The 11467-nt window shown below is 34.0% G+C and overlaps 2 protein-coding genes across 3 annotated transcripts; one reads left to right on the top strand and one right to left on the bottom strand.

Moving 5' to 3' along the window:
- The first annotated feature begins 553 nt into the window (after positions 1-553).
- On the top strand, positions 554-5850 carry LOC137821952 (YebC-like protein). Of its 2 annotated transcripts, XM_068626774.2 has the most exons (7): positions 668-903; positions 1203-1264; positions 1609-1765; positions 3109-3386; positions 4633-4753; positions 4967-5018; positions 5462-5850. In XM_068626774.2, the coding sequence occupies exons 1-7, from the start codon at positions 709-711 to the stop codon at positions 5470-5472; spliced, it is 876 nt and encodes a 291-aa protein (XP_068482875.1). In that variant the 5' UTR covers positions 668-708; the 3' UTR covers positions 5473-5850. The 2 variants fall into 2 exon arrangements, with proteins under 2 accessions (XP_068482874.1, XP_068482875.1); XM_068626773.2 differs by lacking the exon at positions 4967-5018 and having other exon boundaries at positions 554-903.
- A 549-nt stretch (positions 5851-6399) lies between these two features.
- On the bottom strand, positions 6400-9392 carry CCD8 (carotenoid cleavage dioxygenase 8). Its single transcript, XM_068627757.2, has 6 exons — positions 9052-9392; positions 7696-8439; positions 7399-7592; positions 7119-7308; positions 6908-7010; positions 6400-6791 (listed from the first exon to the last, which is right to left on the bottom strand). Exons 1-6 carry the CDS (start codon positions 9373-9375, stop codon positions 6646-6648), a joined length of 1701 nt encoding a protein of 566 aa, XP_068483858.1. The 5' UTR covers positions 9376-9392; the 3' UTR covers positions 6400-6645.
- Between the last annotated feature and the right edge of the window lie 2075 nt (positions 9393-11467).

The following is an 11467-nucleotide window of genomic DNA, read 5'->3' as shown; positions in this document are numbered from 1 at the left end:
ATATTTTTAAGATCATTCTACCAAAACACGTTTTTTTTCTAATTTGTTGCTTGTTTGCATGTTTTATATATTTTTTTTAAATTCTATTTTTAACCAATTATATATATTTTTTGTTTTTTTAAATCATAATTGTTAGGAATTTTTTTTTATTTCGTAAAATTGTTTATTTGATATTATAAGAGTATATTATATTTGGATATAAAATCTGCTATCCGTTGGACAACTGATGCTCCTTTCTCTGTCGTGCGTTCCTTTCTTCTATTCTCATATTCGGTTCTTAACTCTTGATCTAGATACACTTGCAAAAGACGATTAATACTTGTCTGAATACGGTTGATATATTATAAAATCGTACCTTATTATTGTATAACCATACTTATTAATATTTACAATAAAATCATCGATATCAATGAAGTGAATGTGTATCTCAAATCAAATTACCAAATTTATCCCATACTTTCTTAATTTTCCAACCGAAACGTATATAATTTTTTTGTTTTTAATTTTTATACAAATACAATTATAAGAATTCAATTATATCCTTATATAAGGTGGAATGGGCATGGATGACAGAAAAGAAGTATACTGTTATTTTAAAATATGGTTAATAGTAAAGTGAATGTTGTAAAAATATTTAATTAAAAGATGTTACTAATATAAATTGCGTCACCCTGCGGGTGTCAATTGTATGAGGAATCAAACAAAAAGATGAGAGCACTGCTTCAGCTTCAGGCTTTGACAACTCGCCTTTCACTTTCCTCTTCCTCCTCCACCTTCCTTCGCGCCAAAACCTTTTGGTTCAATCCGAACAGAGCCTGCACTCAGAATTCCCAAGTCAGAAGGATATGGTTTTCCACTCCTGTTTGTATGGGTCGCCGTTCCAGCAAAATTGCTGGGAGAAAGGTTTATGCATGCCACCTGTTTGATCAAATTCTTTTGCCCTTCAATTTCTTAACCAGTATCACTATCTACCTTCCGAGTTCATTTATTTAAGGACATTATTCCTCTAGCTGTTTTGGTGTAAATCAATGAGGTTATGCTCGTGTTTTGATTACTTCTCCCGTTGTTTCTGAACAAGGCTCACTGTTACTACGTGGCTTTAAGTTGGGTCGCTGGTTTACAGATACCATTTTACGAATTATTTTGAATTTTAGAAATCTTCAATTTCTCCTAGGATTGATTCTCATTCAAGAAAATTACAGGAAGCCCAAGATGCCAAGAAGGCAAAACTGTACTCAAGGATTGGAAAGGAGGTTGTGTCTGCGTAAGTCCTTCATCAAATAACTCATTTTTTATGTTCTATATGTTACATCACTGATATGATTGCTACCAAGTTATTTTAAGGTGATAAGGGTATTTTAGCAAATTGACCTTTTGTTGCTCAGGATTTAATGAGATGAAATAGTTAACCTGATCATCCCTTGTCTTTTTTTTTTTTTAGTTTTTTCTTTACTTTACTGCACGTGGGACCTGATTTTTCCTGAATTTGATCAGAATCTATTATGTAATTTGTATTGGTTCGAACTAGAGGAGTTTGTTACTGTCTTGTTTTCCTTTATTGATTAAAAAACCACATTGTGACACGACTTTCATTGTGTTGAATGGCAGTGTAAAGAGAGGTGGTCCAAATGTAACATCCAATTCAGTTTTGGCTGCTGTACTTGAGAAAGCTAAGGAGCTAGATGTGCCTAAAGATATTGTTGAGCGCAATATCAAGAGAGCTTCTGAGAAAGGACAAGAGGCTTATATTGAGAAAGTCTATGAGGTTGGTAGAAAATACTCTTGATTTGATTGGCATGGGGAAACAAATAGTTCTGGGACTGGTATTTTTTTGGTCCAGTTTTGGGGCTTGGTTAGTATGCACTCGTTCATTAGTTGTAACCAAACATGCAATATATATTACTAAGCTTTATGTTTGTTTTCTCAAGGACTGACTTGTTTATCCTTAATGAGCGTGTTTGTGTAGGATTTCAATATGAAGTTTTGCACTGTTGAACTTCATCCTTGGCATATTTGGATCATTTCATTTTTCTTAAGAACATTACAGCGTCTTGTTTAAAGAGAGAAGTGTAAATATGTTTTTTGAATGCACGCCATCACAAGGCGCTCACCAATCTTACATATAAGTGGTTTGTTTTTCCTCTCTTGTAAGATGACTCTGTCTTACTTTACCTTTCTTAAGGTAAAGTAAAGAAACCAAATCCATGTAGTACAGATGCATATAACAAATAACATTCAGTTTCAATTGCAGCCCATATTACTAATCCTGGTGCCTTAACATCTCAAGTATCTGTTTGTGCAGAAGTAAAATTTTGTTACTTTTGTCCAAAAGATGTTTGGGCAAAATGAGTTTATAACCCAACTCACTTTTAGTATCTAAAAAGTATTGAGATAAAATCATTATTTAAAAAGAAGAGTTATGAAAAAGCATTTTTGACCTATTGCCATTTGTTCTTACGAAGTTAATTTTAGCAAACATTTCTGAAAGCAATAATTATATTCCAAATTATTTTATTTCAGTACTAATTATTCCAATTTACATCTCCCTTAAAATTGATTCATCCCAACTGTTTAAAGAAGCATTATGCTTGACAGTTTGAGGTGTTTAACATTTTTAGGGACACATTTTTGTTTGCTATTACTTTTTACTCTAATTTTAGCTGTGAATTTTAAAAAAGTCGGGTGCAAGGGAAATTGGAGTCAATTTGGTCAATGAGTCTAGGTTCCTAGTTAGGGTTGGACCCTGCCTAAATGTGTGGGATGTTGAGGTGTAATTCAGTTTATTCAGTTTCAATTTTTGCTTATAAATGTACGATACATCAATTTTTGCTTATAAATGTACGATACATCATACACACAAATAGTGAGTATTGTCTATCAGACGATTGTGAACAGTGCTTCAGATGCATGCGTGTTTTTCAAATTTACTTTGTCTCTCTCTTTCTCTATTCTTCTCTCTGTGCTTCCCAACATGGGAAGGGGTCAGTTCTTTGTTTGGACCCATCCTTGGGTCTAATTCCTTCAACTCTACTAGTCTCTTGGTGGATTATATTTTTTGGAATTTTGTTGAATGCTATTTTAACTCATCCTTCTATATTTACCCTTCAGGTTTATGGTTATGGAGGAGTTAGTATGGTTGTTGAGGTATCGACCGATAAGGTACATCGTTCTGTGGCAAAGATACGAGAAGTGATAAGGGACTATGGAGGAAAGATGGCAGATTCTGGGTCTGTGACATTTAAGTTTAAACGTGTTAGGGTAGTAAATATTAAAGCTACTAATGCTGACAAAGATCAACTGCTCTCCGTTGCTTTGGATGCTGGAGCTGAGGATGTAATTGAGCCTCCAACTTATGAAGATGACACTGAAGAGGATAGGTCAGAAAGGTAATTCTCTGCTATTCATTTATTGTGTTTCTCAGTTGCAATAAAATTTCTGGTCTTCCTGGGGAAAGATGTATGACCTTTTTATTCCTGTCTATGCTCCTTTTACAAGATAATAGGTTTTGGGCATTTTCTTGGTCTTGGTGGGGGAAACTGGAAATCAGTAATAATGAGATTATCCATTTGACTCATCGAACCCCTTTTTTTTCACCAATCATTTAAGAATACTTTAGCTAGCTTGAGTAAAACCATTTCTTTATATAATGTGGGCGAATTTGAAAGGTTGATGGTAAAATCATAGATTGATATGTAGTAAATAAGACTTTAAAACACGAACAAAATTGATTTCCTGAGACGTGAGTGATCATTGTCCATAAGGACTTATCTGCGGTGTATTGCGCAAGTCCCCAAGGATACAACAAGAACTCAGAAATTTTCGAGGATCAGAACTAGCAAGTTACTCTTAAAAGAGTAAGAACCTAACAAATTCAGAAATATTATAATTTAAAAGAAAAGAATAAAGTGAAGAGGAAGAGAGAAAGAGTGGCGTGAGTGAGATGAAGAGGCAGTGAAGTTGTGAGTGAAAGTGAGAACTAAACCCCTATTTATATAGGGAGAGGAACCAAAAATCTGTTACACCTTCACAACTGAATTTGTGGCACATTCCATTGACTAGCCGCCGGAAACGGAGCAATCGCCGGAATTGTGAGGAAGACCGCGGAGAAGAAGGAACACAGAGAAAATGAAGGGCGTGAACCTTCCCGGTCGTGCAGCCACAATCCTGCGTGGAAAGGGCAACATTGTGCGTCAAACTCGGAATAGATTTAGTCTCCGCTAACTTTTGAGATAATGGAAATGCTGGCCTCCTATTTAAATGTTGTTGAAATAAAAGAAAATTTCAAATATAAAAATAGATATTTATTTTTATTCAAATACCTAAAATCAATATGAGAAATAGGTACAGTCTAACAGATATATTTATAAAAAAATACATTTTTTAGGGGTTAATGGATATAAGAGTATCAATTCTTTTATTGGTGTGATATTGATTCGCTGGGCAGATTTGCTTTATACATATGTAGGGAAAGCATTTCTTACAACATCATATGATCTTGTAATCTCTCACTTAAATTAGTCTTACTTGGTGGCTCTGATAGTAATAATGGCTGAAATATGTTGGAGCCTCTGTTAGAGTAGAGCATAAAATTGAAGCTTGCCAACTAGAATTCATTTTATTTCATTTTTTCAGGTATTATAAAATTGTAGGTTCTTCAGAGAACTATTCATCTATATTATCCAAGCTGCGAGAGGAGGGCATAGATTTTGAGCCTGATAATGGTTCTGAGCTTCTTCCAAATACCATGGTTGAGGTTTGTCTACTGGCTTTTGCATATAGTATTTCATTTTTGAATTTTCATTTATCTTTTCTCCCTTCTCTTTTTGGATTCATGATCTAAGAAAGAATTCTGAAGGTGTAAGTTTAATCTTTGATGCAGTAATATGCAATTTCTAAAAGGGTTTGGCAGGTGTTACTTTTTCCTGATTCATTTTCCTGTTCTTCTGTCTGTATTGCATTTTTACAGTTATGCATTTGCAGACAAACTATTCTGGAGAGTATCAAGGGTGTTTCTATCAGTAATTTTCCACATATTCATATTATAAACTATCCCTATTATGTTTGGATTTGGCTTTTGTAAAGTAAGCAAAGGCACGGTAAATGATTTTAGTCACTGGTGAGAAAATAAACTTTCATATTTGAACACATGCATAATTTGTGATGCATGTATGTATGGGTACATAACGTTGATAGTTGATTTTCTCGTCAATGATTGAGATTACTTGCCTTACCTTCCAAAGTGAATTGCTCACTTTAGAGGGTGTCAGATCCATTATGTTTATTTAGCTCATCATTTTAAAATATTACAACGAAGTAAAAACAGAAGAGGATTTTTTAAATTTTTTACATTCATCTCTCCCACTCCCACTTTTGTTTTCTTCGCCCAGGTGAGAAGGTGAGAATTTTAATTTTGATAAAGTCCTTTCCCTTTAGCCTGAGTCAGTTACACTTGATTTTTCAGGTAGACGATGAGGCTATGGACTTGAACAAGGAACTTATGAGCAAATTACTTGAGCTTGATGATGTCGATGCTGTTTATACTGATCAGAAATAATAATTTTTATATCCTTGACAACTCAAGGTTCTCTTTGACACTGGAAGCTCCCATCACAAAATGCACCTGGTTTATTTACAAAATGAAAATAGGTTCCAAAAATTATAGGTGAATAGTTTGTAGATCTGACTGTTTAATCCGATTCCTTTTTTTGGTGAGGATGGCCAGATGCTTGCTTTCTGAGAGGGGATTTCATTTTGAAATTATTTGATTCAAACACGACGATGTTTCAATCATGTACTGTCTTATATTACAAAACTAACAAAGTTTAATAATAATAAAACGAGGTAAATCTAGATTCCTTCTGGTTGGGTACGTTGATCCAGAGAAACTTCTTTGCACCCTATCTACAATTTCTATCTGTTCTTATGATTGCTCTTATTATGTATGATGAAGATAGTTAAGTGAACTAGTTTTTCACTCATTTTATTAATATTCATTCTTGCATGTAAGCCGAGAAGATGAGATATTTAGAAAATTTTAAGATGCGTTTTTATACTAGAACAACCAATATAGGCACTGACGTGTGAGATAGGTTAGACCATACGGAAGAGTTGTTTTTAGTTGGTAATTATAAATGATTCGAATGGGGCTTACTCTGGAAGTTTCTTTGAGATGGCTAAAATGTGTAAGAGCTAAGAGCTAATGCCAAAGTGGTCTATCATGGATCTGAGCTTAATGTTTGAAACTATATTCTCTACTGGTTAATGCTATGATCAACAGAACGTGGCCACATACATGATGCTGCAACATTTATTATTTCAAACTACACTCTTTGACTTTAATAATACACTGTTGCATTGGGTAGGGATTTTATTGTGAAAAAGGATTGATAGTTAGAGAACTGAGAAAAAAAATGAGATTACTCATTGATATAACACATGCAGTACAAATGTACAAAATGCTGAGGGGAAGAGGACCAATCCATAATTGCTACTTTATCATACACATACAATATTACACGCTTCAAGGATCAGTATCCATTGTACTCAGTATAGTTGATTAATATATTGTATAGCTGTACTGCTTCCATGCAGTTGCGTCTACTCTTTGAGCAGATTTTATATTACTACACATATTCAGTGATGCTGTTACTCTTTTGGAACCCAGCATCCATGCAACCCATATGGAAGTCCATAAGGGAACCTGGCCCTAGCAATCTCTTCAAAAGTGGAACCATCTAACAGCAACGCATAACCTTCTCCATTTTTCTCGCTGATTATGGAGATTACCACACCTACCATATGAGAGGAAAGATAGGTTAGAATGAAGCTGTTGGGAAATTGTAATAAAGAACAAGAGCAGGATGAAAAAGAACGCATGCATGCTTGAATTAAAGGACTTCTAACTAACCATCATCTTCCTCTGTTGCTCCTGGTCGTGCCACAAAGAATGGTTCTGAGGGCACGGCACCTTCTTCATGCCAGTTCTTAGCCTTTTTCGATTCCAAATCAAGCTGCATATATATTACATATATCAAAGCATATTCAACTACATATATATGTCCGGAACCAAAGATAAAATTCGGATAGAAAGTTTGAAAGACCCAAATATTAAGTCAAACCTTGGTGAGGGTGTTGGGAAAGTTACAAGGTCGCCGTGCTCCACAAGCATACGCATATCTGTATTTCTTCCCTAGATGATTAGGGTTTATGCTGCACATGTCCATGCCTTTCCCATGTTCATCTGGGTCCAATGCTGCATCTAGTGTTCCACTTGGACTTCCATCCAGTGGTATTCTGAACCGTCCAACCCTGTTAATCAGTATTAAGTAAGCCATAACTCACTCGTATGCATTATGATCTTTCCGTACACTAAGGCCAAGATATCCATATATCAATTACCTAGCATCGGGTAGAACATCTTCACCATTAAAAGAACGAAGATTCTGTAACCTAAGCCTGTCAAGAATGGTAGGATCCGAATTATGCTCACAACAGTCGGCAATAATGGCCGTCACCCTCCCATCTTCGTCTTCCTCCTCATACGCATTAATGAAATGGAAAGTAACAAACAGAGGCACTTCCACACTTGCCACCTTCAAAACCACACACACAGAGATCAATCATTAACAAAGTCCATAACATGGAAGATAAAACCAGTGAAATAAATACACAGAGATAAGTAATTAACTAACTTACAATATTTCCACTAGTCTTGCACATGACATGCATAAAAGCTTTAGACTGAGGGTGCCATTCAAACTTGTATAAAGGAGTAGGCTCAGCCTTGAGCAGATTCTGAGCACAGTACCTCAACGGCATTTCAGGCACAACAACATAGTGTTGGGTGACAGGGAAAGAGTGAACCCAACCGGGTGAAGGACCTCCCCGACAATTGACCCGCCCAATTACCCTCCTCTCACTGGTGCCAGGCTCCATCCTCACCACAAGGTACCCTGGTCTCACCAGATCCGGCAACAACGTCACAAACTCCTTATCCGTTACAACGGGATGCGCAGAGTGAATCAGACCCCCCAACGAGTCACTGTACTCGAACTTCCCCACCGTTTCCAGCGTCTCAGGGTCAATCACAATCGACCCCTTCTGCGTCTCCGTCAGACACACCACCCTCCCGTCCCCCAGCTTCACCACGCCGGTGTTTGCGTTGTCCGTCAGAGACGCGCCGGAGAACAGGTTCGCCAGCTCTCCCACGTACGCCAGGAAATTCGCCGCCTTAGGCACTTCCGAAAACTCCCGGTAACATATCTTTTGGTTCTTCTTCGCCGCCCGGTACGCCTCCGATTCAATTTGACGGTGGCCGGCGAATAACCGGCCGTCCTGGAGTTGAAGCTTCACCAGCGTGGCGTAACCGTCGAAGAGGTGGCGGAAGTTGTAGTCCCCTATGTGCCACATCCCAGGCCCATTCCTCAGGTACGTTCCTTTCTGCATGTAATCATTCATATTTATTTATTATTATAAGGTCAATAACCATTCCCCAAGTAACACAAACAAACGAAAAAACCTTACCATATTTATATTTATACTTAATATTCCATATTCAACAAAATATGACGTTTGCGTATACATGATGAGAGTTTCAAGGAATATACCAACCATTAATGATGAGAACACATATTCAAAGATCCTTTGATGTTGTGTTAAATATTTGTTTATACGAGTTTGCGTGTTTAGTCAGAGGTTAACATTGACCTTATATTATTTTAATGTCTTTGCTTTTAATTAATTATACTGTTTTTTCATTCTCTAACGTTATACGGCTACATGATCAACAACCCTAGACTGCGCCTGTGATCAAATCGATACTATAGCTTCATTAATTTATTATTGTTTTTGTAGTTTACAATGGACTGTGTCACAGTGTGGCTCCCTGTCGGAGAGAAAAAAAAGTTTCTTCAGTTTGCTATTGTACTTCTATAGTAATATTATAAAGGTACATAAAAAGATTTAAGTATAGGTTATATCTTAGTAGCAGAAAGATATGGATATGGGGTAATTTGATTTGAAGTGATGAGCATGAAGTATATGAAGTCTTACCAGCCATAGTGGTATTTGTCCTTCAACTTGTAACTCTCCTTCCCACCTCTCCTGCGAGATACTAGTCCATGCAACATGATGGTGGTGGTGGCGGCGGCCGCCGGTGGTTCCTGACCGTTGTTCCTCCGGTGTTGGTGGGGCAATCACGGGTAATGATGGAGTTGCAACATTTGCAACGGTTAAGTCTCGGAGATTGCGTTGCCCTTTATTGATGAGGAGTTTATTTGGAAGTAAAATATGATTGTTATGATCAGACATGGCAGGAAGAAGCATAGTTGGGGAAGAAATGGAGTTTCTGAGTGAAGGCATGGTTGTGGAAGCCATGGAAATGGAAAAGAAGAGGAGAATTGAGGGTGTGTTTGGTTTGAAGACTTTGGAAGAATGATGAATATATATAGGAATTTGGTGAATTGATTTGTGAAGATGTAATTTGGTGTATGGGAATCTTGGATGGGTGGAATTCCTTTTCACTACGAGACATGCTTTGGTTTTTCTTAATTTCATACATTAAATTATATGTATTTTCATGGATTCGCCAACTATATCAAGACACAAAACTTATTATATGATAAACCTCTTTACAATTTTTAAGTATATATCTACTGTAAAGTTCAAGTTATTCAGTAGCAACAGTTTATTTATTTTTAATTAATCTCATTTTTATAACTAGTTTGATTTACGTGTCATTTTGGTTCTTCAAGGTTAATAATTAAATTTCTAACATTTAAAAAAAGAAGAAGCAATTCTACTGAAAAAACAATTTTAACTTTTTTTTATGGTAAAATCCTCAAATTCTCACTTTCAAAATCTTTATAAAGTGAGTTAATTAAGCTCTCTTTTATTTTTTTATAAACAAATATTAACAACCTTATATCCTGGAGTTTTCTTCTACATAAAATTATCATTTCACTACAAGAAATTCATGAAATAGAAACTAAATTAATTTTAGAGACAAAAAATAATTAGTTGTTATAGTGACTAGATTAGATAACATTGCAGAGACTAAATAAATTCTTTTGTTTCTAAATTAGTTTCTATTATTGTTAAAATGGTTTCTAAATTGATATCTAATTAGCAACTATAAAGTTTTTGCTACCAAATTTAGAATCTAAATAATTGGTAGTTAAAACCTTGGTAGCTAATTAGATACCAATTTAAAAACTATTTAACAATAATAGAAACTAATTTAGAAACCATTTCTTTTTTAAATTTCTAAAATGATCTCTAATTTAGTTACTATTGCAATTAATTATTTTAGTTTCTAAAAATTGTTTTCTATTGATTATTTTCTTGTAGTGTTTATTCAATGTCTCAAATTTATCGTAAATATCAAGAATAAATTCGAAAGTAAATAAGAATTTTAAGATGTTAGGTAGAAAAAAAGTGATAAAAGGGTCAAATTTTGTTATTTTTTTTAAAAAAATAATGAGTCTTGGTGCATGTTCGAAACTCACGTATTTTGAGGATTTTTTCAAAAGATGCAAAAGTACTCTTTGAAGCTTCGACCACACATGATGAATCCATGTTTCCTAAACGCATATTCAAAGATGTCAATTAATTGGCTTAAAAAATTGAAGAACTAAACATATTATAGGAATAAAAAAATATGTAATTAAACTTTTGATTTAAATATCATAAATAAAAATATTTTTATTTTTATTCTAGCAAGGTATATTTAAAATAACTTTAATTAATCAAAGATAAAAATATGAGGTATTCTTTAAATATGTAATTTTCTAAAAAATAGAAATATTTGTTAGGAGATTGAACTAATTCATCAACACGAGTTCGTCACAAATAGTTAATAAATTAATTTCTTACACTTTAATTATAATTATTGTATTTCGTAATAAAAAAAAGATATAGTTGATGGATTTTTCCCCAATTAGTTTCTTCCACATATATCTTTAGTTATATATACAATCTTAAAAATAAAAAATATTGCCATGACGTTTCTATGTTATTGTCAGCTCAGCTTTTCAATGTTGTTTATCGCTTGAAATATGTAAAATATGAAATTTTATTAATTTAAAGCAATACATACATTTTCATTTAATAATTAAAAACTTAATAACCAGCCAGTAGGAATATATATCTCTTACACATCAAATCAATTGACTTCATCATAAAATATTTTGACTAATTATAAATAAAATAAATTGTTTCAAAATAAATTTTAAGTTTAGTATTTAAATTTGATTTATTATATTCATTAAAATTATATAATTTAATATTTACAAGGAACTAAAAACGTAATTTTTCTTAAATATAAATATTACAAATAAAAGAAAATAAAGACTAAAAAGTAATTATATTTTGATTTATAAAATTACTTTCAAGCCTATATAAATCCACTTCATTATTTATCAATATTTGAATATAAATTTGGATTTAAAGTAAAATAATACTTATTTTG

Source organism: Phaseolus vulgaris, chromosome 9, assembly GCF_051622355.1.
Source record: "Phaseolus vulgaris cultivar YP4 chromosome 9, ASM5162235v1, whole genome shotgun sequence".
NCBI classification, from domain to species: Eukaryota; Viridiplantae; Streptophyta; class Magnoliopsida; order Fabales; family Fabaceae; genus Phaseolus; species Phaseolus vulgaris.
This window is presented reverse-complemented; position numbering and strand designations above follow the sequence as displayed.

Bases quoted from the DNA above. Each gene is read 5' to 3' on its own strand.
- CCD8 (XM_068627757.2), bottom strand. From the start codon at position 9,375: ATGGCTTCCACAACCATGCCTTCACTCAGAAACTCCATTTCTTCCCCA. The intron at 8,440-9,051 runs GTAAGACTTCAT...GATTACATGCAG, and splicing joins GACAAATACCACTATGGCTG to AAAGGAACGTACCTGAGGAA. The intron at 6,792-6,907 runs GTTAGTTAGAAG...CTCATATGGTAG, and splicing joins AGCAACAGAGGAAGATGATG to GTGTGGTAATCTCCATAATC.
- LOC137821952 (XM_068626773.2), top strand. From the start codon at position 709: ATGAGAGCACTGCTTCAGCTTCAGGCTTTGACAACTCGCCTTTCACTT. The intron at 904-1,202 runs GTTTATGCATGC...AGAAAATTACAG, and splicing joins GCAAAATTGCTGGGAGAAAG to GAAGCCCAAGATGCCAAGAA. The intron at 3,387-4,632 runs GTAATTCTCTGC...TCATTTTTTCAG, and splicing joins GAAGAGGATAGGTCAGAAAG to GTATTATAAAATTGTAGGTT.